At 37.5% G+C, this 25,164-nt stretch overlaps 2 protein-coding genes across 12 annotated transcripts in view; one reads left to right on the top strand and one right to left on the bottom strand.

The window, feature by feature from the left end:
* The window catches only part of AP4S1 (adaptor related protein complex 4 subunit sigma 1), a 263,488-nt gene that overhangs the window by 173,738 nt on the left and 64,586 nt on the right, over positions 1 to 25,164 (top strand). The window lies entirely within an intron of this gene.
* Positions 14,653 to 25,164, bottom strand: part of HEATR5A (HEAT repeat containing 5A) — a 126,740-nt gene continuing 116,228 nt past the window's right edge. For 10 of the 11 annotated variants that reach the window (XM_081293446.1, XM_081293453.1, XM_081293454.1 and 7 more), the window contains 4 exons: positions 23,296 to 23,520; positions 17,987 to 18,141; positions 15,253 to 15,466; positions 14,653 to 14,993 (listed from right to left, as the gene is read on the bottom strand). In XM_081293446.1, the coding sequence (XP_081149572.1) occupies positions 14,686 to 14,993; positions 15,253 to 15,466; positions 17,987 to 18,141; positions 23,296 to 23,520 (902 nt within the window). In that variant the 3' untranslated portion in view covers positions 14,653 to 14,685. Of the gene's footprint in view, positions 14,994 to 15,252; positions 15,467 to 17,986; positions 18,142 to 23,295; positions 23,521 to 25,164 lie in introns of those variants that run through there. The other variant, XR_014021884.1, reaches the window with a different exon arrangement.

Genomic DNA, 25,164 nt, shown 5'->3' with positions numbered 1-25,164 from the left:
GGGAGATACAGGTTGGGGATGTGGCTCAAGCGGTAGCGCACTCCCCAGGCATGCGTGTGGCCCGGGTTCGATCCTCAGCACCACATACAAACAAGGATGTTGTGTCCGCCAAAAACTAAAAAAAATAAATAAATATTAAAATTCTCTCTCTCTCTCTCCCTGTTTAAAAAAAAAAAGAAAAGAAACAGGAGGATATATTTAAAAGGACTCAACAATATGGACTCTCCCCAGTCCTTTTAACTCTCTCAGTCTTTCAGTGGCTAGCTGGAAGGGAGATGGGCAATTAGAAAACACTAGAGTCACCTTGGGACCAGACTGGCCTCCTTTCTCTAAGAGACAAATCCAGAAGGATCTTCTCACTTGGTTATCCCATGGGAAGTGCCTTAAAAACATCTAAACATCTAAATTAAAGAGTTTGTGTTTTGGGGCTGGGGATATAGCTTACTTGGCAAGGTGCTTGCCTTGCATGCACGAGGCCCTGGGTTCAATCCCCAGCACTACAAAAAAACAGAGTTTGTGTATGGGGTGTATGTATGATGGTTTATAATAGCACAATGGACATGTTCTCATTTCCAGACATGAAGGTCACACTAATTTACTCAAATACAGAAGCAGTAGAAGGGCTTAGCACTCTAATGCTTCTTGCAAAAGCTTCAGTAGCTGAATGACCAATGGGGAGTCAAACATTTCCATCATCAAAAGGTCAAGTTTCAGATCCAATTCTGGATTTTTTTTTTTTTTTGAACTGGAGATTGAACCCAGGGGCTCATACACACACACACACACACACACACACACACACACACAGAGAAATATGTGCTTCAATGAATATAAAATTATATACAAATATATGTATAACGTATTTAAAATCATAAGTAGGATTATGTTATACACTGTATTGTAACCTTTTTAATACAATTAAAGTATATGTTGGGCATTTTTACATGTTAGTCCACTCAATCTACAATGTCAATATAGAATAAACTTTATTATTAGTGGTAGTAGTAGTAGTAATAGTAGTAGTAGTAGTATGGGTACAGGGGAGGGGATTGAACCCATGGGCACTTACCCACTGAGCTACATCTTCAGTCCTTTTTATATCTTATTTTGAGACAGGGTCTTGCTAAGTTGAGGTTTTGAACTTGAGGTCTTCCTGAGATCATAGGCATGTGTCACAGTGCACAGCTAGAATAAACTTTAAAAAATAAGTAAACCTAAGTCCTTTAAGTCAAGGTAAACTATTCAACCTACTTCTTCATAAAAAAGATTCAGAAAGCTTGAACTTTGGGACCAGAGTCACTGCTAAGAGGAGGATTCAGTTCCTTTCTCTTTCTCTTTTTTTAGAATGAGAATTTTTTTAAATATTTCTATTTTTTTTTTAGTTTTTCGGCGGACACAACATCTTTATTTGTATGTGGTGCTGAGGATCGAACCCAGGCCGCATGCATGCCAGGCGAGCGTGCTACCGCTTGAGCCACATCCCCAGTCCCCTTTCTCTTTCTCTTTGTAGGACTATTCTACTTTTAAAAGCCTTGATTTCTTGGGAAGGAGAAATCCTCTCTGTATGTTCTTCCTTTTGCCTCAGTGCTGGGTATTGAAGCCAGGGCATCACATTTACTCTACTACTGAGCTTCACAGTCTGTCTTATTGCTGTTCAGTTGCTAAGCCCTGCCTTCGTATCGATCAATTCCAGTAACCTCCAATTTTGTTAGTCAACTAGAGGAAACAGGAGGACTTTCAGACCAAACAGGCCAAATCACTGACCAGAAAAAAAATGTGTAATTTTCCTGGAAATGTTGGAATCACACTAAAAAAAAAAAAAAAAAATGTGTTCCTATTTAGGAGGCAAAGTGTAGATCCAATTCCTTATATTTACTATTCTTTGGTACCAGACCCTAGAGCTCTAAGGTTTATTTGCCACAGGAATACCACATCCCTCTTCCTAGCTTTTGGGCTCAGAACAAATGCCATTTTTTTGGTTGTAATAGATTCTTACCTCCTCATCTCCAGTCAGTGTGGCCACGAGCCTTGCTTGTTTCCCCTCTTTACAAAATGGAGCCCTCTATTTGGAGGGGAACAAAGTAGGAAGTGCAAACTAACCTCAGGATGAACGACTTAAAGAAACACAACTGCTTCATAAGACCAGGATGAAGTGGCATACAGAACCCCCGAGTATCAAGTGTCAGAGCTCAGTTTAATAAACATAACTTTACTATTAAAAGCACAAAGTGGTCCTGGACAAAAATAAGCCTTTCTCATGAATTCACACACTCCAACAAACTCTCCATCTTTCAGGAAGAAAACATAGGGAAGAGTTTGTACACCTTCAGAGCTAAATGTCCCTGGAACACAGTGGTTGCCCAGAGGACAGCCTCGAGGAGGTCAGAGCTGACTTGTGTCTGGCCAGCACAAACTCAACCATGGGTTTGGTGTTCCTGAGACACATAGGGCTAAATCAGGCTTCAACTGGAACCCTTTGGAGTCATCTAACCACTGGTCAGAAACTCAGGACAGGGTTTAAAGGAGTTAGAAATTCTCCCCACCCCTCCCCCAGCTCCACAGATGAGAGGTGAACAAACTCAAAGGCCAGGGGACAGGGCAGGTGGCCCAATCTTGCCAATTATGAGAACCTTGGCTGCCTGCCTGGGTGTACAAAGCAAAGGAACACATATCTTAATTTCTTCACAGTTCATTAGGTAACAGAACACCCTTCAACTGAAGGATTCAGTCACATGCCTGGAGCCTTCTTTTTTAGCCTGTCTTTCCCATGTTGATCATGTATCACCAAAAATACCTTCTGTGGATATTTATGATTCTACATCTTGGTTATGTGTAAACAGGAAAATCTTCATTTGAGTCATAATTAGTTTCTAGATAATTAACTCATGAACTTGTGGCTTAAAATTTTCTTTGTTAAAATAGCCTTAGGGGGCTGGGGATGTGGCTCAAGCGGTAGCGCGCTCGCCTGGCATGCGTGCGGCCCGGGTTCGATCCTCAGCACCACATACCAACAAAGATGTTGTGTCCGCCGAGAACTAAAAAATAAATATTAAAAATTCTCTCTCTCTCTCTCTCTCTCTCTCTCTCTCTCTCTCTCTCTCTCTCTCCCCTCTCTCAGTCTCTCTTTAAAAAAAAAAAAATAGCCTTAGGGGGCTGGGTTTGTGGCTCACCTAGCATGTTTGAAGCCCTGGGTTCGGTCCTCAGTACCACAAAAAGATAAATAAATGAATGAATTGTGTCCATCTACAACTAAAAATATATATATATTTTTTAAAAAATAGCCTAGATTATTCTAAAGTTGAGCTCACAGAAAAGAGAGAAGAGTACACTTGGTTGGAAAATATTACTATTTGATATACTTCCTAAACCAGTTTAACTTGATTTTAACTGTGTATTTGAACCAGTTTGACTTGATTTTTTACTGCATTTTTGATGGGCCAAAAGTGGGAAAAGCCTTTAAAGAACTGCTTCTTAATTTGCTGAGTTAGGGAAGTTCTTCGATTTGTGACTTAGTTCCTTAAATAGTTTGTGTTAATCTGGCTCTTTTGAGCATTCTATCACTGCTCAATAATTATTTGGAGTTGCATTTTGGCTCTAGCTGCTGAAAAAGAAATCACTAAGAAGCAGCCAATTGGGCCAAATGTATGCTATGAGATGAGATTGGAATAGGAAAAATCAGGCCCACAGAAAATGCACAAGGTGATTATGAAGTTTGCTTCTAAATTAAATATAAATCTATGGCAAACTGCATCTTTTTCAGAGTCAGCTCAGGGTCAACTGGCAGCCTAATAGGTCCTTGCAGTATGGTAAATGTGCTGAAGACCTTGGGTTTCACTGTTTTCCCCTTTGATTCAAGTCATCTGAGAATGTTTTTCTTGATCAGCATGACAATAGGACAAAAGGTTCAATAGTCAACACCAGCCATGACTGTGGTCTCTGTTTATCTTTTTTTGTTTTTTAAGGCCTTTATTAGAAAGCTGATTTCATGTGATCTGTGCTGGAATAAATCTATATCTGAGGATGCTAAAAGCCTTACTGCCAAGCCAGTTTTGAATACAGTCTAAACCGAGAAAGAAGCCTTCATTGGGACAATGGCCAAGAAGCTTGTCAGTTGTAAATGTAGCTTAAAAGGTCATGGCTCGCTTGCAAGAATGCTGGCAGCCTCAACATTTGCTGCAAATTCTTCTCATTAGTCAATTGTTTTTAAATTTCTTTTCCACTGGGAAACCCAAGAATGTCTCATGTCTGAGTCTACCATTCTCAGCTGATATGTTTTCCTGTGAGATGTTAGGAATGAGGTCCTGTAGCACCCTGTGAGTCAGAGGTCAGGAGGCAAGGATGCCTTCCAAGTTCTTTGCATACAGCCACCCTCCTGGTGACTTAATCCACGCTTTCCAGTAGTGTATACAGTCAGCACACCTTGAAAAACACCTGAGACTTAGACCCCAATTTTTCAGAATCAGGAAGGATCTCAGCCTGTTTAATAGGGGAACTAGCTATCTGCCTCCCTGGCTTACTTAGTCCTGAGAAATTACCTGAGACCCAGAACTTTCAGTGCTAAAACTAGGCATCCTAGGCAAAACGAAATAGTTGGTCACATGGTACCCAAGTATTCTTTTTTTCCCCTTCCCATTACTGAGGATTGAACCCAAGGATACTTTACCATTAAGCTATGTTCCCAGTCCTTTTTATTTTTTATTTGAGGCAGAGTTTCCCTAAATTGCTGAGGCTGACCTTAAACTAGTGATCCTTTTGACACAGCCCACCAAGTTGCTGGGATTACAGGCTCCTGGCTTGTACCCAGCTTTTTGGCAGAGAAGCACCTAAGGCCCAGGAGGATCACTTACCCAAACTAGCACAATTTGTCAGTGGAAGATCTAGGATTAGAATCGAGATCTATTGCATATTGGGTTTAATTCTCTAAGCGGGAACTTTAATTCCCACAGTGAGTTTACACAGAACTTTAATTTGCACAGAATAGGTGCTTGCAGTTCTGTTGTGGTTGCTCTGTGAGTTCAAGGATATGTTTTTCACTGATGTGATCATTCCTAATTAGCAATGGATCTCAGAGTCATCATGAATTAGTGGTGAAATCAGGTCTCTACTTCTAGACTCTGAATGGAACAGTGTGAAGAAAGGGGCAGAAAGCTTAGTGAGTAATAACAGAAGTGGTTGAGTAAACAGAAGGATTATGAAAGATGAAGAGACCAATGTGTTCAGGTTGACTGAACAACATTGTAACAGGAATGTGGTATGGGGTATAAATACCAAAGAGAAGGAGGTATTACTTTCCTGTCCTCAGGAAAAACATGGTAGAAAGGAGGGCATTCTAGTTCCTCTGACGAGGAAGGAAAGGTAATCCTGGAGATACAGCTCTCCATGTGGTAACGACCATTTAGTGAAAAATGATATCATCTGACATTCATAGTCATAAGTTTTTCATGGTCTTCAAAAGAACCGAGCTCCAAGTGGTACTCTTTATCTTTCTAGATCTGAGATTTGCCCTTTTTGCCTTGCCAATATTCTCTCCTAGATACTGAATTCATCATAAAGTTGCACAAATTGCTAGGAAACATTAGTGTGTTATGCATAGATCCTTATAATCACTTAGATTGACACTCTTGTGTTCTCTTCCATGTTGCAAGCAATCTTCTCACGGATAGGATGATACAAACGAGGGAACAGGCAGGCATAGGGATACGTGACTTACTGAAGATCAAAACTGGAGAAATGGCTATTGGGAACAAGGGTCCAGCAACAATCTTATTTACTGTGGCAAGCTTTGGCAATTCCTTTTGTAGGGTAGTGCTTTGGCATTTAATGTCTTCTATTTGAGATGGAGCCTAAGGAAATGGCACTTGGAAAGGCAGCCATAAACAAAATATAAGTGACTAAGGTGTTTTGACACTCATTAAGATGGGTGTCACTCTCCAGATGGAAGCCAGGTACCTCCTCTTCTATCTACCACACCTTTTCCTTCTAGTGACCAGAGACAGGTTACCAGATCTTCTGACTAAGCTCCAGAAATGCAGGGGAGCAGAGGCTGAGTTGACCTACTTTTCAAATACCTGTCACAGTGTTACTGGAGGCAGTGGTCACACAGCCTCATAGCTGTTCTGCTTTGGGCTGAAGGCTAGACTGGGAGCTGACTTGAGAATGGTTCTTAAAGAATGGACTCATGGCCACCCATTGGAAGCAAGGGGGATGGGAAACGAAGGTTGGGAAAAAATGCAAATTGTTGGAGCTTATGTCAGTTGTGCTGAGTCAGAACTTTTTTGTTTCTTTTTGGTGGAGGGTGGGGGAATTGAACTCAAGGGCACTCGGCCACTGAGCCACATCCTCAGCCCTATTTTGTATTTTATTTAGATACAGGGTCTCACTGAGTTACTTGGTGCCTCACTTTTGCTGAGGCTGGCTCTGAACTCGCGATCCCCTGCCTCATCCACCCCAGCCACTGGAATTACAGGCATACTCCACTGTGCCCTGATTGAAGTACAGATTTATTGATGTGGAGGTGAAAGAAGCACTCTGTAAGGTAGAGTAGAGTAGGCCGAGTGAGATAAGCTCAAGGCCCAAGGTCTGGAATTTCTTGTCTTACATGCTGAGTTGTGGTGTTCTCTTCCCCCTACAGACCTGACTAAAGACCTTATCCCATTTGCTCCCATTAGTTATTTTAAAATACTGAAACTGTGGCAGGAGTTATCATGAGCAGTAAGTCCTCAGTGGTGGGAGTTGTCATAGTAATGGGACTTATTATAAACAGGGACATGATGGCTCATCTCCCTGTCTTGTCCTCAGATAGCATTTTTCTGGTACTCTGCCTCAGCTATGTTGATCTCCCTGAACTCCTACCTAATACTATTTCAAATAAGATCACATTCTGAGGTCCTGGGGGTTAGGACTTCAACCTGTTCTTTTTGGGAGATATAATTCAAACCAAAACAAATTTACATGCCATAAATTAATCCTTAAAGTATACCATTCAAAATAAAATATGTACCATTCACCTTTCCTGCATCTATGGCAAGGATGAAGACAATTTTCAGCAAGTAGACTGTCAACATTCCAGATTTGACATCACTCTGAAAGGACAATTATTGTGAAGGGCTCCAGAGGGACTTAAGGGACTTGAGTCATATTATTGTGGAACTTAGTTTTCTTGACAAGAAAAAGGGAATTGGCTATCATTCGCACTGTTTGTAGTCACAGCACATGGTCAAGGGTGTCTTACAAGGTCTGTGTGTGCTCACTTCCCCATCAAAGTTGTTATTCAGGAGACGGGGCCTCTTGTTGACTTTGAAATTCCATGAGTGACAAATACATCTTCAAGAATTGGATGAGGCTAGGTGTTGCTCATTCAGGATCTCAAGTTCAGTAAGGTGAGTTACTCCATGAAAGAAATGACATAGAACTTGTTTTGAATTCAGCTGCTTTGATTCAGCAAGCCATAACAGTTAATAAAAGAATATCAGAAAACTTTGGGATAGTATCTATTTGTCTCTGAAAAGATTGATAAATAGGATCTAAGTCACTTTGGAGCTGTAGCTCAGTGGTAGAGCACTTGTCCTAGCATGTATGAAGCCCTGGATTTGATGCCCAGCATTAAAAAAACAAGTAAAAAACAAACAAACAAACAAAAAACCCCTAATTGTCCAGCTATACAAACAATATCCTGGATTATAAAACCAACTTGTGATACTTTTATGATTCCATAAAAGACCTCTGTTAAAAAAAAAAAAAAACACTAAGGTGTACTACTCACTAGCTTTGTTATATTCACAAAATTGTGCAATCAGCACCATTTAATCCAGTATATTTTCTTTATTCCAAAAGGAAGTCCTATATTTATTAGCAGTTACATTCTTTTTCTTGGTGCTGGGGCTCAAACGAAGGGCCTCATGTATGGTAGGCAAGTGCTACCCCTGAGCTACATGCCAAGCCCTTTCTAAAATTTTCTGAGACAGGGTCTCCCTAAATTGCTGAGGCTGGCCTCAGATTTATAATCCTCTTACCTCAGCTTCCAGAGTCACTGAAATTACAGATGCATACCACCACACCCAGCACATTTTATTTACATATTCATCAGTTGATGGATGTTAGGATTGTTTCTACATCTTGGCTATTATGAATAATGCTACTATAAATACCCATACTTAAGTTTTTGTGTGAATGCTTTTAGTTCTTTCAAACCTAGGAGTAGAATTGCTGAATCATATAATAATTATGTTTAACTTTAACTTTTGAGAAACTGTTTTCCAAAGCAACTGCACAATTAAATTCTTACCAGCAATATACAAAGGTTCTGATTTCTCCACATCCTACCCAACACTTGTGGTTGTCTTTTTTCTTTTTCTTTGTTTTGGCCTGGTACTGGGGTTCAAACCCAGGGGTAATTGCCTTTTCTTTTTCTTTTTTGAAAACTTTATTATTAGCTAGGCATGGTGGTGCAGGTCTATAATCCCAGCTGCTCAGGAGGCTGAGGCAGAAGGATTGGAAATTCAAAGCCAGCCTCAGCAATTTAGTAAGACCCTAGGCAACTTAGTGAGAACTTGACTCGAAAATAAATAAATAAATAAATAAAAGGGCTGGGCATGTGACTCAGTGGTTAAGTGCCTCTGGGTTCAATTCCTGGTACCAAAAACATAATAATAATAATAGGCCAGGGTTGTGGCTCGGTGGTAGAGTGCTTGCCAAGCACGATCCCCAGCACCACATAAAAATAAACAAATAAAATAATAATAATAGTAATAATTCATAAACATTATCACCATGTGTGTAAATTTACACCTTCAAGATAACATAATTAGAAGCACACAGTGAGTGATTACCTCAATTGTGCCATGTCCATCTCATGCAGATTCCTCTCTGACCAGCTATTCTTTTGCTACTTCCTTTCTGTGCTGTGGAGGGGTTGGGGGATGCTGCCTAGTTCCTCTACATTACCTTCTGGTCCTCCACAATTTATTGACATTTTTTTTTTCTTTTGGTCACATCCAAAGTCATAGAGGTTTACATCTGTTTTCCTCTCTGAGCTTTATAATTTAAGTTTACATTTAGGTATTTAATCTATTCTAACTTTTGTACATGGTGTGAAATAAGGGTCCAACTTTTGATTATCCAGTTATCTTGGCTTATAACTGAATTCTTGAACATCTCAGTTGAAATATGCTTGAGTAATGAGCATAAATGATACAAGTGAATAAGAAATATTGGTGTATTCATTGCAATGCTGAGCTTGGATTTTAGAGCATTCTAGTTTTTGGATGCTGGTCCCCCAAAGATATATCCAAGTCCTAGGACCTGTGAATGTGATTTTATTTTGAGAAAAGTCCATTGCGGATGTAACTAATCCCAGGGGTGCTTAACCAATGTTCCATATCCCCAGCCCTTTTTGTTTTATATTTTGAGACAGGTCCTAAGTTGCCTAGGGTCTTGTTACATTGCTGAGGCTGGCCTTGACTTATGATCTTCCTGCCTCAGTCTCCAGAGTTGCTTGGATTATAGGCATACCCACCCACCCCTGGTTCTACAAAAAAGTTTTTTCACAATGTTGAGAAATCAGAGTGGTGACATTGTGATTGGAAAGAGGCATCTGGAATGAAAACCTTAGCAAACATCAGTAACAATACAGCTGACTGGAGACTAGGAAGTGCATGTCTCACCACTTCTCATTGGGTGTTGACTCACAATGAGTCTGTTGACCACTGAAAGAAAAGCGATTCTATAATTTAGAAAACCTATTTTTAAGTAGCTTTTGTGTTTAAACAAAGGCCTAGATGATGTGTGTCTAGCTAATACTTGACACCACTAGGGCAGAAAGGATGTGGGAAGGGCAGTTGCCCTGGCAATTCAGGGAGTGGTAAGCGCTCCAGCGCTCCAAGATCCGATTATAAAAGCAGGCCCAAACTTCCTTAACCAAGATCAGAACCAAGTATCCACACAGAAATATTGGGGTTCATAGGTCTCATTGTTTACCAGAGAGCCTCAGTTTTGGCTGTACACATTTTCCTCTCAGGACACTGGTACTTCCTCCAACAATTGCATTAACAAACCTGTTCCTGCAGGGTCCCTGGCATACTTAAAACTGCTTTTAAAAATTTCTTGTTTTGTTCTTTTGGAAATATTTTATAAAGTAGTCTGATATTTCTGGCAAGTATATATGTGTTTATATGTCTTTCTATATAAAATTTCCGCTTATAAAGATATTTTTGCCTGTAGTTTTTCAGAAAAAAGATTTAAAATTTTGATCTTGTTAAGCAAAACAACTGTCAATATCTCCCCCCCCCCCAACCTTTATATTAGGGATTGAACCTAGGGATGCTCTATCACTCTGTCACATCACTAGCCTTTTTTTTTTTTTTTTGTACTGGGGATTGAACTCAGGGGCACTTGACCACTGAGCCCCATCCCCAGGCCTATTTTGTATTTTATTCAGAGACAGGGTCTCACTGAGTTGCTTGAGTACTTTGCTGTTGCTGAGGCTGGCTTTGAACTCGTGATCCTCCTGCCTCAGCCTCCTGAATTGCTGAGATTACAAGTGTGCTCCATGGTGCCCAGCTTCCTAGCTTGTTTTTTTGTTGTTGTTGTTGTAGATGGACACAGTTATCTTTATTTATTTTTATGTGGTGCTGAGGATTGAACCCAATGCCTCACACGTGCAAGCCAGGTGCTCTACTACTGAGCTATAGCCCCAGCCCCCAAGCTTGTTTTTGAGACAGGGTCTCAATAAATTGCTGAGGCTGGCCTTGTATTTGCAATCCTCCTGCCTCAGCCTCTCCAGTAGCCAGGATTATGGTATGTACTACCATACTTTGTTCAATATTGTTGTTGTTTTGATACTAGGAATTGAATCCAGGGGCACTTAACCCACTGAGCCACATCCCCAGCCTTTTAAAATTTTGAGATAGGGTCTTGCTAAGTTGTTGCTTAGGGCCTTGGTAAATTGCTGAGGTCAACCCTGAACCTGCAATCCTCCTACTTCAGCCTCCTAAACCACTGGGATTATAGATGTGTGCCATTGTGCCCATCTCGATATCGGTTTTTGACTGGTAGCAATGATCTTTATTTTCTTAAAAATATAGGATTCTTGGGGCTGGGGTTATAGCTCAGTGGTAGAGCACTAGACTAGCATGTGTGAGGTACTGAGTTAAATTCTCATATAAATAAATTTGCATATAAATAAAGATCCATCAACAACTAAAATAGTTTTTAAAAATATAGGATTCTTAAAATAGAATCCTTTTTAATTTTTTAAAAAATATTTATTTTTTAGTTGTAGTTGGACACAATACCTTTATTTATTTTTATGTGGTGCTGAAGATCAAACCCAGGGCCACACACATGCTAGGCGCGTGCTCTACCGCTGAGCCACAACCCCAACCCCAAAATAAGCTTTTTTATTTTTTATTTTTTTTAGTTGTTGATGGAGCTTTATTTTATTTATTTGTATGTGATGCTGAGACTTGAACCCAGTGCCTCACACATGCTAGGCAAGTACTCTACCACTGAGCTATAACCCCAGCCCCTAAGTTTATTTTTAAAACAATACACTGCCTACTTGAAGAGTAATCTAAGAATATAAACTAAGAATGACTATCAATAAAAATTTTCCATAAGTAACCTTGGGGAATCATTTTATAATTCCTCAATGAAATGGCACAGGAGTACTAAACAAGAAAAATGCAATAAAAAGAAGCTAATGTCTTTGAATTTGCACAATATGGGACTGTTTGTGGTCTGTGCTGGATATAGTTCAGCTCTATTAATCTCAACACAAAATTTCCCATTTCCTCAAAGATAGAAAGTCCAGACATTAGCTAAATAGATTGGTAAAAAGTTGAGAAATCAACAATGGGCACAATTCACTAACTAGCTGACAACTGCCATTCAGCCAGCAGTTGGGTAATTTTATTTCTAGTGCACGTGGAGATAAATTTCTCTTATAAATTGAGGTCCTGTAAAGGTAGCAAGCTTATTTGTAAAAGGGAAAGTACATTCAATTGATGGAGAAGATGCACTATATGTAATTACCCTGATTTTACAGTTATGAATATTAATGAGCTCTGGGGAAAATACATATAAGACTTGAAACTTCAGGACTGTGGCCCGTGCAAGGTAATGAATCTTTAAACTGTCAGACATGATTCAACAGTTTAACTTCATATTTTTGTGGCATCTACATTTAATTCACACATTGTCAGTTTTATATTATCAGTTGATTAGTTTGAAGGTTAAATTTCTTTCCTCATAATGCAAATCTAATTATAATAAAAGGATAAAGGGAATTCTTCCCTTCAAAATTATTACAAAAATTCCTGGGTTATTATGCATCTATTCCATCAAGTGTTATTTTCTCAGCCTGTATCATGGAACTCTTTCTTCTGTTGAGCTCTGTAACCCATTTATAGTGCTTATATGTATATTATTTTAAGTGTATTAATGTTTCCTTTGAGTTGATGGTGGTTTACTTTATTTTTATTTATTTATTTATTTTTTTTAGAGAGAGAGAGAGAGAATTTTTTTTTAATATTTATTTTTTAGTTCTCGGCGGACACAACATCTTTGTTGGTATGTGGTGCTGAGGATCGAACCCGGGCCGCACACATGCCAGGCGAGCGCGCTACCGCTTGAGCCACATCCCCAGCCCAATGGTGGTTTACTTTATAGAAGTAAAATTTAACTTCAATACTCTATTAACAAATCTGTTACAATTGCAAAGAATACCCCAAAGGGCTCTTCTGAGAAAAAAGGCCAAATTATAAAGGGATCTTATTTACTTTGTAGTGTAACAATGGTCCACTTTATGCTTTGAATATAACCCTTGGTGCTCTGCCACTGCAACTTACTTTTAAAATGGATGTTTCTTTCTCTTCCTTTCTCCCTGTACCTCCCTAATCTCTCTTTCTCCCTAATCTCAGAGGAAATAGGATTAGCTTTCTCCCCTATCCCAGGCAGATTTATCAGTCCCTGAGTTCACATCCACTACAGGAACGAAGTAATCCAGACTTTGGGGATGGTACCAGAAGATCGCAGAAATGACTATCTCCCAAACTGACAAGTGAATTACAACTTGTGGAATGTAGCCTATGAATCACCTCTATAAAAGTCCCCTGTTCCTGTTGATGGGCAGAATTAAAGCCTTTGGGACAGGAGTCCCCTATGTTTCTCCTTTGCTAGCAAAGCAATAAACCTTCTTTTTCCTTTTTCTCAAAACTGTGTCCTCCTTATTGGACTGGCATTGGGCACAAGGACGGAGCTTTCAGCAACAGTAGTATTGACTTTTTTCTGGAATCTGTAAGATTAAATAGTTATCTTTTCTGAATAAAATAATTTAAAATACAAGAAGTATAAAGAAAAGTAGATTTATTTATGTAATTTAGAAAAATTGATTGTAGTGTTAGAATTTGTCAAATCTTCCATTCTGAACAATTTACAAGAGCATTTATATACAAACATAATAAAATAGAGTACATCACACATTGTTCTTCCTTGAATCAAAGTGTTTCTCAATTCTGCACATGCCTCTATCACTTCAGATTGTAATTTTTAACAGGGAAATGCTTTATTTGACATAGTGTTTGATTCACACAGTATAATAACAGTGAAGTGGAAGGAGAATCAATTATCATGAACAGAGTTAAAAAATATTTTTCAACCAATACTTTATCATTTAGTTTATTTTCTGTATTAAAATATGTTTCATGTTAAAAAAAAATACTTGTATTCACTGATGATCTAAATTTGTTGTACTAAATTTGGCATTTATATAAACCCATAATTGATCTAATAAATACAATATAGATAAGAGTCTTTATTAAACTCATCAATATAAACATTTGCCAAAAATGAAAATGAAAAAAACTGTTAGGAACAAAGGTCACAGAAAATACATGTGAGAAATAGTGCAGTGGACAGGCCCTATTCTATTTAAAATGAATAAAGCTTTCATTTTGTGAATGCAATACACATTAACCCAAAATATGTGAGATCTTGTTATTTGTAGATACCAGATTTTATGTCACACTTTGGGGCTATAATTAATTTGTATCATTATATATCGGATAACTGAAAAACAAATTTCTAAATAGCTCTTTAGTCATTCATCTTCCTGGACAAATCCAATAAAGTTTAATACTATTACTGAATAAAGCAGAATTTTCAATTAGCAACTGGGATATAATATAAGTACAGATAATTTATACTAGAGTGAATCTATATCTGTCAAGAATTAAGCATAACACATGTATATGGATTGACAGAAGAAATTAATTTCATTTTTGAAGCAGTGGACTGTTTAGTTCTTTAGCACTTTTTTTTATATTTATTTTTTAGCTTTAGGTGGACACAATATCTTTATTTTATTTTTATGTGGTGCTGAGGATCGAACCCAGTGCCTCATGCATGCCAGGTGAGCCATATCCCTAGCCCCTTTTTAGCACTTTTTTGAAATTCCTGGCAAGAATTATAACAATTCTATTCACTTATGAAATGGAAAACCAGACAAACAAAAACAACCACAAAAAATGTTAAGTTTGCTGTCACTTTGCAAAGTCACAGCTATTTAAGTTAAAACAATCCACTAGATCTCCAAGTGCACTTGTGTCTAAAATTTCACTTTTGTCCCCAAAGGAAAGGAAATAATCAAGTATTAGATTAAGGTGCTTACTGTTTCAAAAACAATTAACATCAGAGAAAATTGGTCTTTAATTGGATGCTTGAATTATTTCCAGGGTTCTTAGTATGTTTAGATGATGGTAACTTGACTTTGATACTTTCCTGATTGCCCTTAATAGCGGCCTCAAGGCGGGCTTTCAGGGCTGGAGAAGAAGCCATTACATTTTTAAAAACTGATGAATACTGAGGCCCAATCTGCATGAGATTTTGCAAAGCAAAGTCATGTAGATTTCTCATTATTGAAGTTGCTGATCCCAGGGCATTCTCATCCAAAAGGAAGGAAATGAGAATGGGCAGAAGGCAGGCCACCAGCTGAGAGCCTAAAAAATAAACAAAGAAGTTCAGAAAACAAAAATGTTCATTGTACAAGGTGGCAAAAGGACTTGATCTTCCCACATTTTTCTTGCAGGGAGGAAAACAATTTTTCTCATCTCTTCTCCCAAATCACTACTAAAATATTAATACCTGGGATTAATATAACACCTGTCTTAATGTGACTAACTGAATGTTTTATAATTTAAATAACATTGAAATTCTGACTTTAGAGGAATTCTGAAATATCAGAATGCTGGCACTTACGATGCTGTTCTTCAGCAATGATAATCAATGATTCCAAGACCTTTATGCCTTCTTGAAAAATCTGAAGCTCAGTAGTATCTTCAGGTTTTCTCTTGTCTATTTCCTGTAGTTTTTCCACAATAGAGGATGCTAAAGAATAAATGTATGGGTAGGAAACAGCTGGATTTGGATACTGAAAAATGGAATGGAGGAGCTGATAGGTCTTGACTTGTACCTAATGAGGAAAGAGACAAGAAAAATATAAATTGTAAATTTTAGAAAAGTCCCTAACACAAACAAACAAATCTCTGAAGACTCCTGGTACTTAAAATGAATTCCACTATTGTGTATAATTATAATGCACCAATAAAAGAAAAAAAAAACTCCTTGAAATTAAAGTTGCAGAAGTATTTAAATTTATTTCTAATTTACTTTTAATTTTGGAAGTCCAAGTATTAACAGATATTGAAATTTGGGGAGAGTTTTTAATTAGCAATAATCACACCTTAAATAACCTCATTTGGCTAAAATACTGCCACTGTGCAAAGCTAGTATAGTAACAGTGGTCCACTTTTATGCTTTGAACATAGCCCTTGCTGCTTTGCTACTGCAACTTTTTAAAAAATATATATATACATTTTTTAGTTGTTGATAGATTTTTATTTTGTTTATTTATTTGTGGTGCTGAGAATCAAACCCAGTGCCTCACACATGCTAGGCCAAGTGCTCTGCCACTGAGCTACCATCCCAGCCCTATAATTTATTTTCAAAAGAAAATGTTTCTTTTTCTTTCTCTCTTTGTGCTCCTCCCTAATCTCTCCCCTTCCTTAATCTCAGGGGAAACAGGATTACCTTTCTTCCCCATCCCAGGCAGAGTAATCTGTGCTTGAGCACATACCCATCACAGGTATGAAGTAATGCAGACTAGGGAATGGCACCAGAAGATCTCAGAAATGACTATCTTCCAAATGAAGAAGTGAATTATAACTCCAATAGAGAATTTATGGAATGTAGCCTTCAAATCACCTCTTTAAAAACTCCCTGTTCCCCATGGTGGGTAGAATCACAGCCTCTGGGACAGGAGTCACCTGTGCCTCTTTGCCAGCAAAGCAATAAACTTCTTTTTTTTGGGCTGGGAGTGTGACTAAGTGGTAGTGTGTTTGCCTAGCAGGTGTGAGGGACTGAGTTCGATTCTCAACACTGCATATAAATAAATGAATAAAATAAAGGTCCATCAACACCTAAATATATATATATATATATGTATATATATGTGTGTGTGTATTTTAAAAAATCATTTAAAAAACAAAACAAAACCTTCTTTTTCCTTTTTCTCAAAAACATGTCCTCATTATTGGATTGGCATGAGAATAAGGACCAAGTTTTTGATAAGAGTGTTCAAACCTGATGCTAAGAAGAGCTGTAACAATGTGGAGTGAGAAGCGGTAGGGGAGGATAACTATGAGTTTTTCTTCTTTTCTCTAGTTCCCATTTTCTTGCTCATTTTAAAAAATTTACTCTTCATAAAGTACAATAAGAATAGACCAAAAACAAATCACATACATTGGATGTACAAATGTCATGGTCTGAAGACTTTAAGGAACCCTGACTAAACTGCACTAATTATGTGTCATCACATGTCAGAACCACCACTTGGAGATGGCTACACAAAGCTCCTGCAGGCAGCAGCAACAAATGGGACAGAACAAGAAATGACTATACATCAGATATATAAGTCATTTTTTTAGTGAGAGATAATTTGGTTCCTATGTCTTTGGGAATAAATGTACTTTTTGGGTATGGGCTACAACTCTTTCTTTCTTTTTTTGGTGCTGGGGATCGAACCCAGGGCCTTGTGCATGTAAGCCAAGCACTCTATCAACTGAGCTATATCCCCAGCCCTACAAACTCATTTTGTAGCACATAAAGGAAAAGGAAAATTAATCTAGCAAATGAAATGGCCATAAAGGAATGGAATTAATTTGTTTTATTGTTTCTGCAACAATTATTATTTCACAATCAAAATCCTAAAGGCATATGCTAGAGTCTCTCTATTTTAAAAAGGAAATCTACTATAAGCTACAAAATATCTTATAAAAGCCTCTTATTCTATAGCTTGCTCTATCTATCTATCTATCTATCTATCTATCTATCTATCTATCTAACTATTGTGTGTGTGTGTGTGTGTGTGTGTGTGTGTGTGTGGTGCTATGAATTGAACCCAAGGCCTTGGGCATGTGAGGCAAGCACTCTACCAACTGAGCTATATCCCCTATATCCCCAGATCCAATAAAATTTTTTTTTTTTTTTAAAAGAGAGAGGGAGGGAGGGAGGGAGGAAGGGAGAGAGAGAGAGAGAGAGAATTTTAATATTTATTTTTTAGTTTTCGGTGGACACAACATCTTTGTTTGTACGTGGTGCTGAGGATCGAACCCGGGCGGCACGCATGCCAGGCGAGCACACTACTGCTTGAGCCACATCCCCAGCCCCCCAATAAAATCTTTATATCAATAAATTTCTAGAGTGACATCAATTTTAAAATGCCCTTTCAAATTTTGCTTTTTATCATTTTCTCACTTTCTCCCCCTTAGGGTAGAGGAATAAAGACCAGTATTATTTGGCTTTGTTTTCCAAGAACAGGCATTAATATCAAATCTAAAAATAAAAAACTGTTGTCTGATACTTGGAAGCCAAAAAAATCACAAAGAAAAGTTTTGTAAAAGCCTTACAAACATCTCTCTACTAAGACACTTACCATAGGATCTTTTATCTCAAGAGCAGCCTTAAATTTCTCAATGCAACTCCTCTGAAGGCATGGGATGGTAGTTACTTCTGGACTGGTAGACAAAATAAATACTGTGATAGCAGTAAGTAGACTGACTTCATCAAGTTCTTGATGTGTTCCATCAACTAAAGAGAAATGATCTATTAGAACAGATTATACTGACTGCTCTATGTATCTGTGAGAAGCTGTCTTTAGCTTGGTAGCAATAATTTTCTTTGTGACTACAACAGATATAGATAATTTTGATTGACAAAGTTAAAAACCCTGACAAATATTGTAGGTTTTAATATGTGAATTATAAATAATTCTTTTTTTTTTAAGAGAGAGTGAGAGAGGGGGGAGGGGGAGAGAGAGAGAGAGAGAGAGAGAGAGAGAATTTTTTTAATATTTATTTTTTAGTTCTCGGCGGACACAACATCTTTGTTTGTATGTGGTGCTGAGGATCGAACCCGGGCCGCACGCATGCCAGGCGAGCGCGCTACCGCTTGAGCCACATCCCCAGCCCAATTATAAATAATTCTAAGAGCCCCAAATTACCAAAGCTATTGTACAGACACCAACAAATACATATGTACTAGCACTGGTGATGTAGCTCAGTGGTGGAGCACTCGCCTAGCACGTGTGGGGCCCTGGGTTCAATCCTCAGCATCACGTAAAAATAAAATAAAGGTATTATATCCAATTACAACCAAAAAAACAAATATTTTAAAAAATTACATATGTACATTTACTAGTTTTGTGATTTTAGACATTTAAATCTGTCTTTGAGGATTAAATGAGTTAGAATATGTGCTACACATTATGTTCAATATGTATTAGCTTTAATTATTTTTCTTCTGTTTTGAAGATGGTATCTCACTGTGTTGCTCAGGTTGGCCTTGAACTGGGCTGAAGGGACCCTTCTGTCTCAGCCTCTCATGTAGCGAGACTACAGGTATGTGCCAACATGGTTGACTTATTATTTTTTCTGTGCAGCAACACTAACACACTTGGGCAATTGTTTTTTTCTTTGTTAAGTATTTTGACAATAACATATACCAAGTGAAAATGCCTTAGCACTCAGTCTACACATATTACTTATCAATAGCAGAGAAAAACCTGAAAATAGCTGTGGATGCCACAATTACTTGAAGGGATTCTGTATTAGAAGTAATCTATCTTCATTTTCCAAAATCATATTCTCATTAAATAATTTTAACTAACCTATTGTGAAAAATCAATGTTATCTGAAAAGAAAGGGTGTGACAAATTCAACTCATTAAATTGTTTAGGAACGGGCTGTTAATTGTAAAGAAATGACATAAATAAATAGTAGCTCTGGTCACATTCATTCAACAAATAAAATAATTAAGAAATATTATGTTTCAGCCAGCCCTCTTTTAGGCACTAAGAATACAATTACAAAGAAGCCATACCATAAACTGGGAAGTCAATAAATAATTTCCAGCTACCAATAAGGTCCATGCATATAAAAACTGTATTAAGAAACCCATAGAGGAGCTGGAGTGTAGTTCAGTGGTAGAGTGCTTGCCTAGCATGTGTGAGGCCCTGGGTTCATCCCAAGCATTGCAAACAAACAAATCATAGAAAGCAACCTAGACTAACTGATATTGTGTGGTCAGAGAAAACCTTGAGGAGATAATACCTGGGCTGATACCTCTAAGAGACACTAGCAATGAAAGCAAAATTTTATGAATGAGTGGAATCTATTTCTTTTAGACATCAGAGCAGTTTTAAGATAAAACAGGTACATGGGTAACATTTAAAGTTAAAATTATAGCACTGCTGTAAGTACTTAACTGTACCCTGAACCCTTACATCAGAGAGTATCATGAAATAGGTATTCTTATTCATTCTCTCTCTCTCTGGCGGTTCTGGGGATTGAACTCAGGGGTAATCTACCACTGAGCTACATCCCCAATCCTTTTTTTTTTAATTTAAATATTTTTTAGTTGTCAATGGACCTTTACTTGTTTGTTTGTTTACTTATTTATTTATATGCGGTGCTGAACCCAGTGCCTCATACATGCTAGGCAAGCGCTCTACCACTGAGCCACAACTTCAACCCCTTTTTGTTATTTATTTATTTTTGAAACCAAGGATTGAAGCCAGAGGTACTGAACCACTGAGTCATGTCCGTATATCCCTAGCCCTTTTTAGTTTTTATTTTGAGACAGGGTTCAGTAAGTTATTTAGGGCCTCACTAAGTTGCTAAGGCTGGCTTTAAACTTGCAATCCTCCTGCCTCAGCTTCTTGAGTTGCTGGGATTTTAGGTATGTGTCATTGCACCTGGCTTTCATTTTATCATTATTTTTTTATAACTTTACTTTTTTTATGTGGTGCTGAGGAACAAGCCCAGTGCCTCAAAGGTGCGAGGTAAGCACTCTATCACTGAGTCACAACCCCAGCCCCTGGCTAGTATTATTATTATTTTTTGAGGATGGCTTGGATTCTTCCTGCCTTAACTCCTGGAATAGATAGGATTACAGACATATACCACCATGCCTGGCTTCTTTATTCCATTTTATGGATTACAAACAGAAATTCAGTCATTTCCCCCAAAACTACACAATTAGTAAGGCAGACAGTTTGATTCCAGACAGTAAACTATTTACACCATGTGGCTGTATTGCTACCCACACAGCACAGTTAATTTCAGTCATTATTTATGGCAACTTGAAACTGCAACATACTCAGTCAGTTTAGTAAAAATGTCTTTTTATTCTTGGTAAGATAAAGTTCTTTTGTGTTCCTCTTTCCATTTTTTCCAAAATTTCTTTAATGCCACTTTTTCTTTTTTTTTTTTTGGTACCGGGGATTAAACTCAGGGGCATTTAATCACTGAGCCACATCTCCAGCCCTTTTTATATTTTATTTGGAGACAGGGTCTCACTAAGTTGCTTAGGGCCTTTCTAAGTTGTTGAGGCTGGTTTTGAACTTGTGATCCCTCTGCCTCAGTCTCCTGAGTTGCCAGGATTACAGGTGGGAGCCACTGTGTTTGGCTTACTCCCACTCTTTTCCCTAGAATAAATGTAAAGTTCCCTTAGCAGTAGCCCTATGGAAGAATTCTGGGTGGTAAAGAACTGAGACTTCTTGCTAATAGCCATCTGGGAAACTGCCTCTCTGCCTGGTGTTCTGGCTTTCTTAACAGTAATATCATGAGAGACCCTGAGCTAGAACCGTCTGGCTAAGCTGCTCTTGAATCCCTGATCCATTGAAACTGTCAGATAATAAATGTCTACTGTTTTAAGTCACTAAATTTTGAGGCATTTGTTATACAGCAAATGTTTTACATCATTATTGGTACCTTTAAATTTCTTAATAGTCAGTCTTAGTCTCATTCCCTCAAATACAACCAAAAACCCCATTTGTGTGTGTGTGTCTGTGATCAAAGAGGTAAGCTCTCCATAACCTTCAACATAAAAACCCTACTTTCCATACTTAACCTCCTGTTCTTTCCCCTATTTCAGCAGAGATTAATCTTCCTAAATGCTCTGTGAATTTTATTCTTGCTTAGAGAGGGACACTGCTTTCTTTTTTGGTATTTTAAATTCCAGACCCCTTTCTACGTTTTTTTCTCCCCATTAAATATGAACTCATGCTAGAGTTTCAGAGAAATTCCTTAACCCTATTCATTCCCTTTAGCTGTTTCTCTTTTTCCTATGAAGAGGAACCTGTGTGTGTCTTCCCCTTTCCTCAGCTCTCCTTTGTTCTTCAACAGGGTCCTACTGCCATATTGCTTGTCTTTTCTACAGCATCTCATACTGCTGAACACTCCCTCTCTATTAAAACTCTCTTTTCTTTGACTTCTCTGACTGCACTATCTTCTGAATCTCTTTCTACCTTAATTCTGGTTCTTTTCTTTTTCCATAAACTCAAATTGGGTAAATTGTAATATTTATAAGCAGGACAAGGAAGGTAGGAATAAAGTATGTCTGAAGACTTTTTATAATCACTATAATATACTACTAAAAATAAAAATTACATAACTGGAGCTGCGGGTGTATATTAGTTGTAGAGCACTTGCCTATCCTGCACAAAGCTCTGGATTTTATCACCACACTGAAAAAACAAGATAAAACAAAAACAAAAACAAAACACACAAAATTCACATAACAATAAGATAAAAATATTTAGTGGATGGGGAAAATAACATTGATTATCATTTATTGATAAATGATAAGTAATAAACAAGATACTTTTTATACATTGTTACTGTGCTAACAATTTTCTGCAACATAATATCATTATTGGGTTCCCTGTGAGTGCATCTGTAATCCTAGCTACTCTGGAGGTTGAGGCAGGAGGATAGTGAGTTTAATGCCAGCCCGGGCAATTTAGTGATGGCCCATCTAACAAACAAACAAAGAACCCCAAACCAAAATAAAAACATAATATCCTGATTTATTAATGAGAAAACTATAGCTCAGGGTAACTTGTCCAGTCCCTTAGCTAGTAAATCCTGGGATGTTGGGTTAGATTTATCTTATTTATTTATTTTTAATATAAATGGACACAATACATTTATTTTATGTGGTGCAGGGGATTGAACACAGTGCCTCACACTTGGTAGACAAGTGCTCTACCACTGAGCCCCAGTCCCAGCCCTATCTTATTTTACATGTATAATGTATCTCTTATGCATTTTTCAGTTTATGGCATGTACTGAAAAGTTGAAGCATACTACATTTTATTTATCTATTTATTTTAGTACAGAGGGTTGAACCCAGGGGTGCTTAATCACTGAGCTACATCCCCAGCCCTTTTGTTTTTTTAAATATTTTTTAGTTGTCAATGGATCTTTATTTTATTTATTTATATGCAGTGCTGAGACTCAAACCTAGTGTCTCACACGTGCTAGGCTCTACCACTGAGCCACACCCCCAGCTACCTCCAGCCCTTTTTATGTTTTATTTTGAGACAAGGTCTAAATTGCTTAGAGCCTTTTTAAATTGCTGAGGCTGGCTTTGAACTTGCAATCCTCCTGCCTCAGCCTCCTGAGTTGCTGGGATTACAGGTATGCACCACTGTGTCCTGCTACTCACATTTTAAATAAGCACTACATCTAAAGGTCCTTCACAACAATATATAAAGTCCCTGTTATTCAGTTGCATTAAAGGTTAAAGATACTAAAATGTATACATACCTTCTAAACACATAATACTGTCTTCTCTAGGTAAAAATGACAACCATGATCAAATAAATACCTTATTCTCAAAAAACTGTTCCTCTCACTTTTTTAAACAAACTGAACAAATGCTTCCAAAGAGCCTTAATACCTGGATTCCAACAATCAAGAACTGTTGTTAAAGCACTTCGAAGAAGATCAGTCCAAGCGGTGTGACTCTTTTCTGCTCGGGCCAGGGGGGAAGATAATATTCCTTTCAGAGCCTGAAGTGAAGCTGCAACCGTTGAAGATAACTGGCCCCCAGGTAACTTTACTGCAGTTTCTCTGAGGACTCCAATTGTGAGGTACAATATAGTAGGGAGAATTGAGATGCTTCCTATAAGATAAAATTTTAAAAACAATCTAGATTTTAGTCAACATGAATATATAGAGTTCCTAAAAGTCATCAATAAATAAGATAGTGTCAGAGATTTCTAGCTTTTAAATTATTTCTTGGAATTGGCTCAATGGAAGAGTGTATGCTTAGTATACACAAAACCCAGCATACATGCAAGTTATTTTTCATAAAATATTATAATTATATAAGATAATTGTAATAACTCATAAGATTTTAAGGCTAGAATAAATTTTTTTAAAATTCACTTTTTATTTGCTATCACTCTCAGATGTTGCTGCATTATTATTATTTTTTGTGGTGCCAGGAATTGAACCCAGGGTTTTATGCATGCCATGCAAGCACTCTACCAAAGAGCTATATCCCCAGCCCTGGAATAAATTTTGATAGGTATAACTGGAGATATTTAAATTGTATCATTTAGTATCCTTAGTATCAGTATGAATTTGTCATCTTTTTTTTTATTAGTTACACATGACAGTACAATGAAATCATTATACACTGTCATCTTATTTGGTATTTGATAAACAAATTTATTTTATCTTCTTGCTGTGGTAAAACATAAGAAAATTTACCATTTTAATCACTTTTATAAAATATTTATTTTTTAGTTGTAGTTGGACACAATACCTTTATTTTATTTATTTTTATGTGGTGCTAAGGATTGAAACCAGGGCCTCGCATATGCTAGGCAAGGGCTCTAACACTGAGCCACAACTTAAGCCCCCCATTTCAACCATTTTTAAAATATTTATTTATTTATTTTTTAGTTGTAGGTGGACATAAAATCTTTATTTCATTTTTATGTGGTGCTGAGGATCGAACCCAGTGCCTCATGTGTGCTAGGTGAGCATACTACCACTGAGCCATAACCCCAACCCCATTTTAACCATTTTTAAGTGTACAATCCAGTTGCATTGAGTATGTACACAATGTTGTATAACTGTCACTACTTTCAAATTGAAGTTTAAAATCATGAGGTTAAAAATAAATAGCATACAAATTGGTCATAACACATTTAAGCAGAAATATGGCTACCAATTAAGAAGTATATATTAAGTACTAAGTACCTGTTATGTGCTAGATTTTTGTAGACAACATTTAGTTTTGATCAAGATACAAATATATGTATATATATATATATATGTATAAGTAATAATCAAAGACATAAAATGTCATTGGCAGATAAAAGCTACATATCTATATATAGAAAAAAAAAATCTGTATATACCTGATAAACAAAACTCAGTATGTGCTAAATAGTGAAGCTTTTACAGATGATCTAGGGCTGAAATTGGACTATTCTTTTTTTTTTTTTTTTTTGGGGGGGGGTGTTGTGATTGAATCCAGGGCCACAAGCATGCTAGGCAAGTGTTCTACCAATGAATTACATCCTCAGCCCTGGAGTTGAATTTTGAAGAAAGAAAACAATTTATAAAGTAGAGGAACTAGGCATGGTGGTACTTGCCTGTCATTCCAGAGATTCAGGGAACTGAGGCAGTAAGATTCCAACTTGGAAAAGCCAGTCTAAGCAATGTAATGAGACACTATCTAAAAAAATAAAAGGACTGGGATAAAGGTCAGTGATAGAGCACCTCACTGAGTGATAGGCTCAATCCCCAGTCC

This window comes from Spermophilus citellus (genome assembly GCF_964194105.1).
Source record: "Spermophilus citellus genome assembly, chromosome: 4".
Lineage (NCBI taxonomy): Eukaryota > Metazoa > Chordata > Mammalia > Rodentia > Sciuridae > Spermophilus > Spermophilus citellus.
This window is presented reverse-complemented; position numbering and strand designations above follow the sequence as displayed.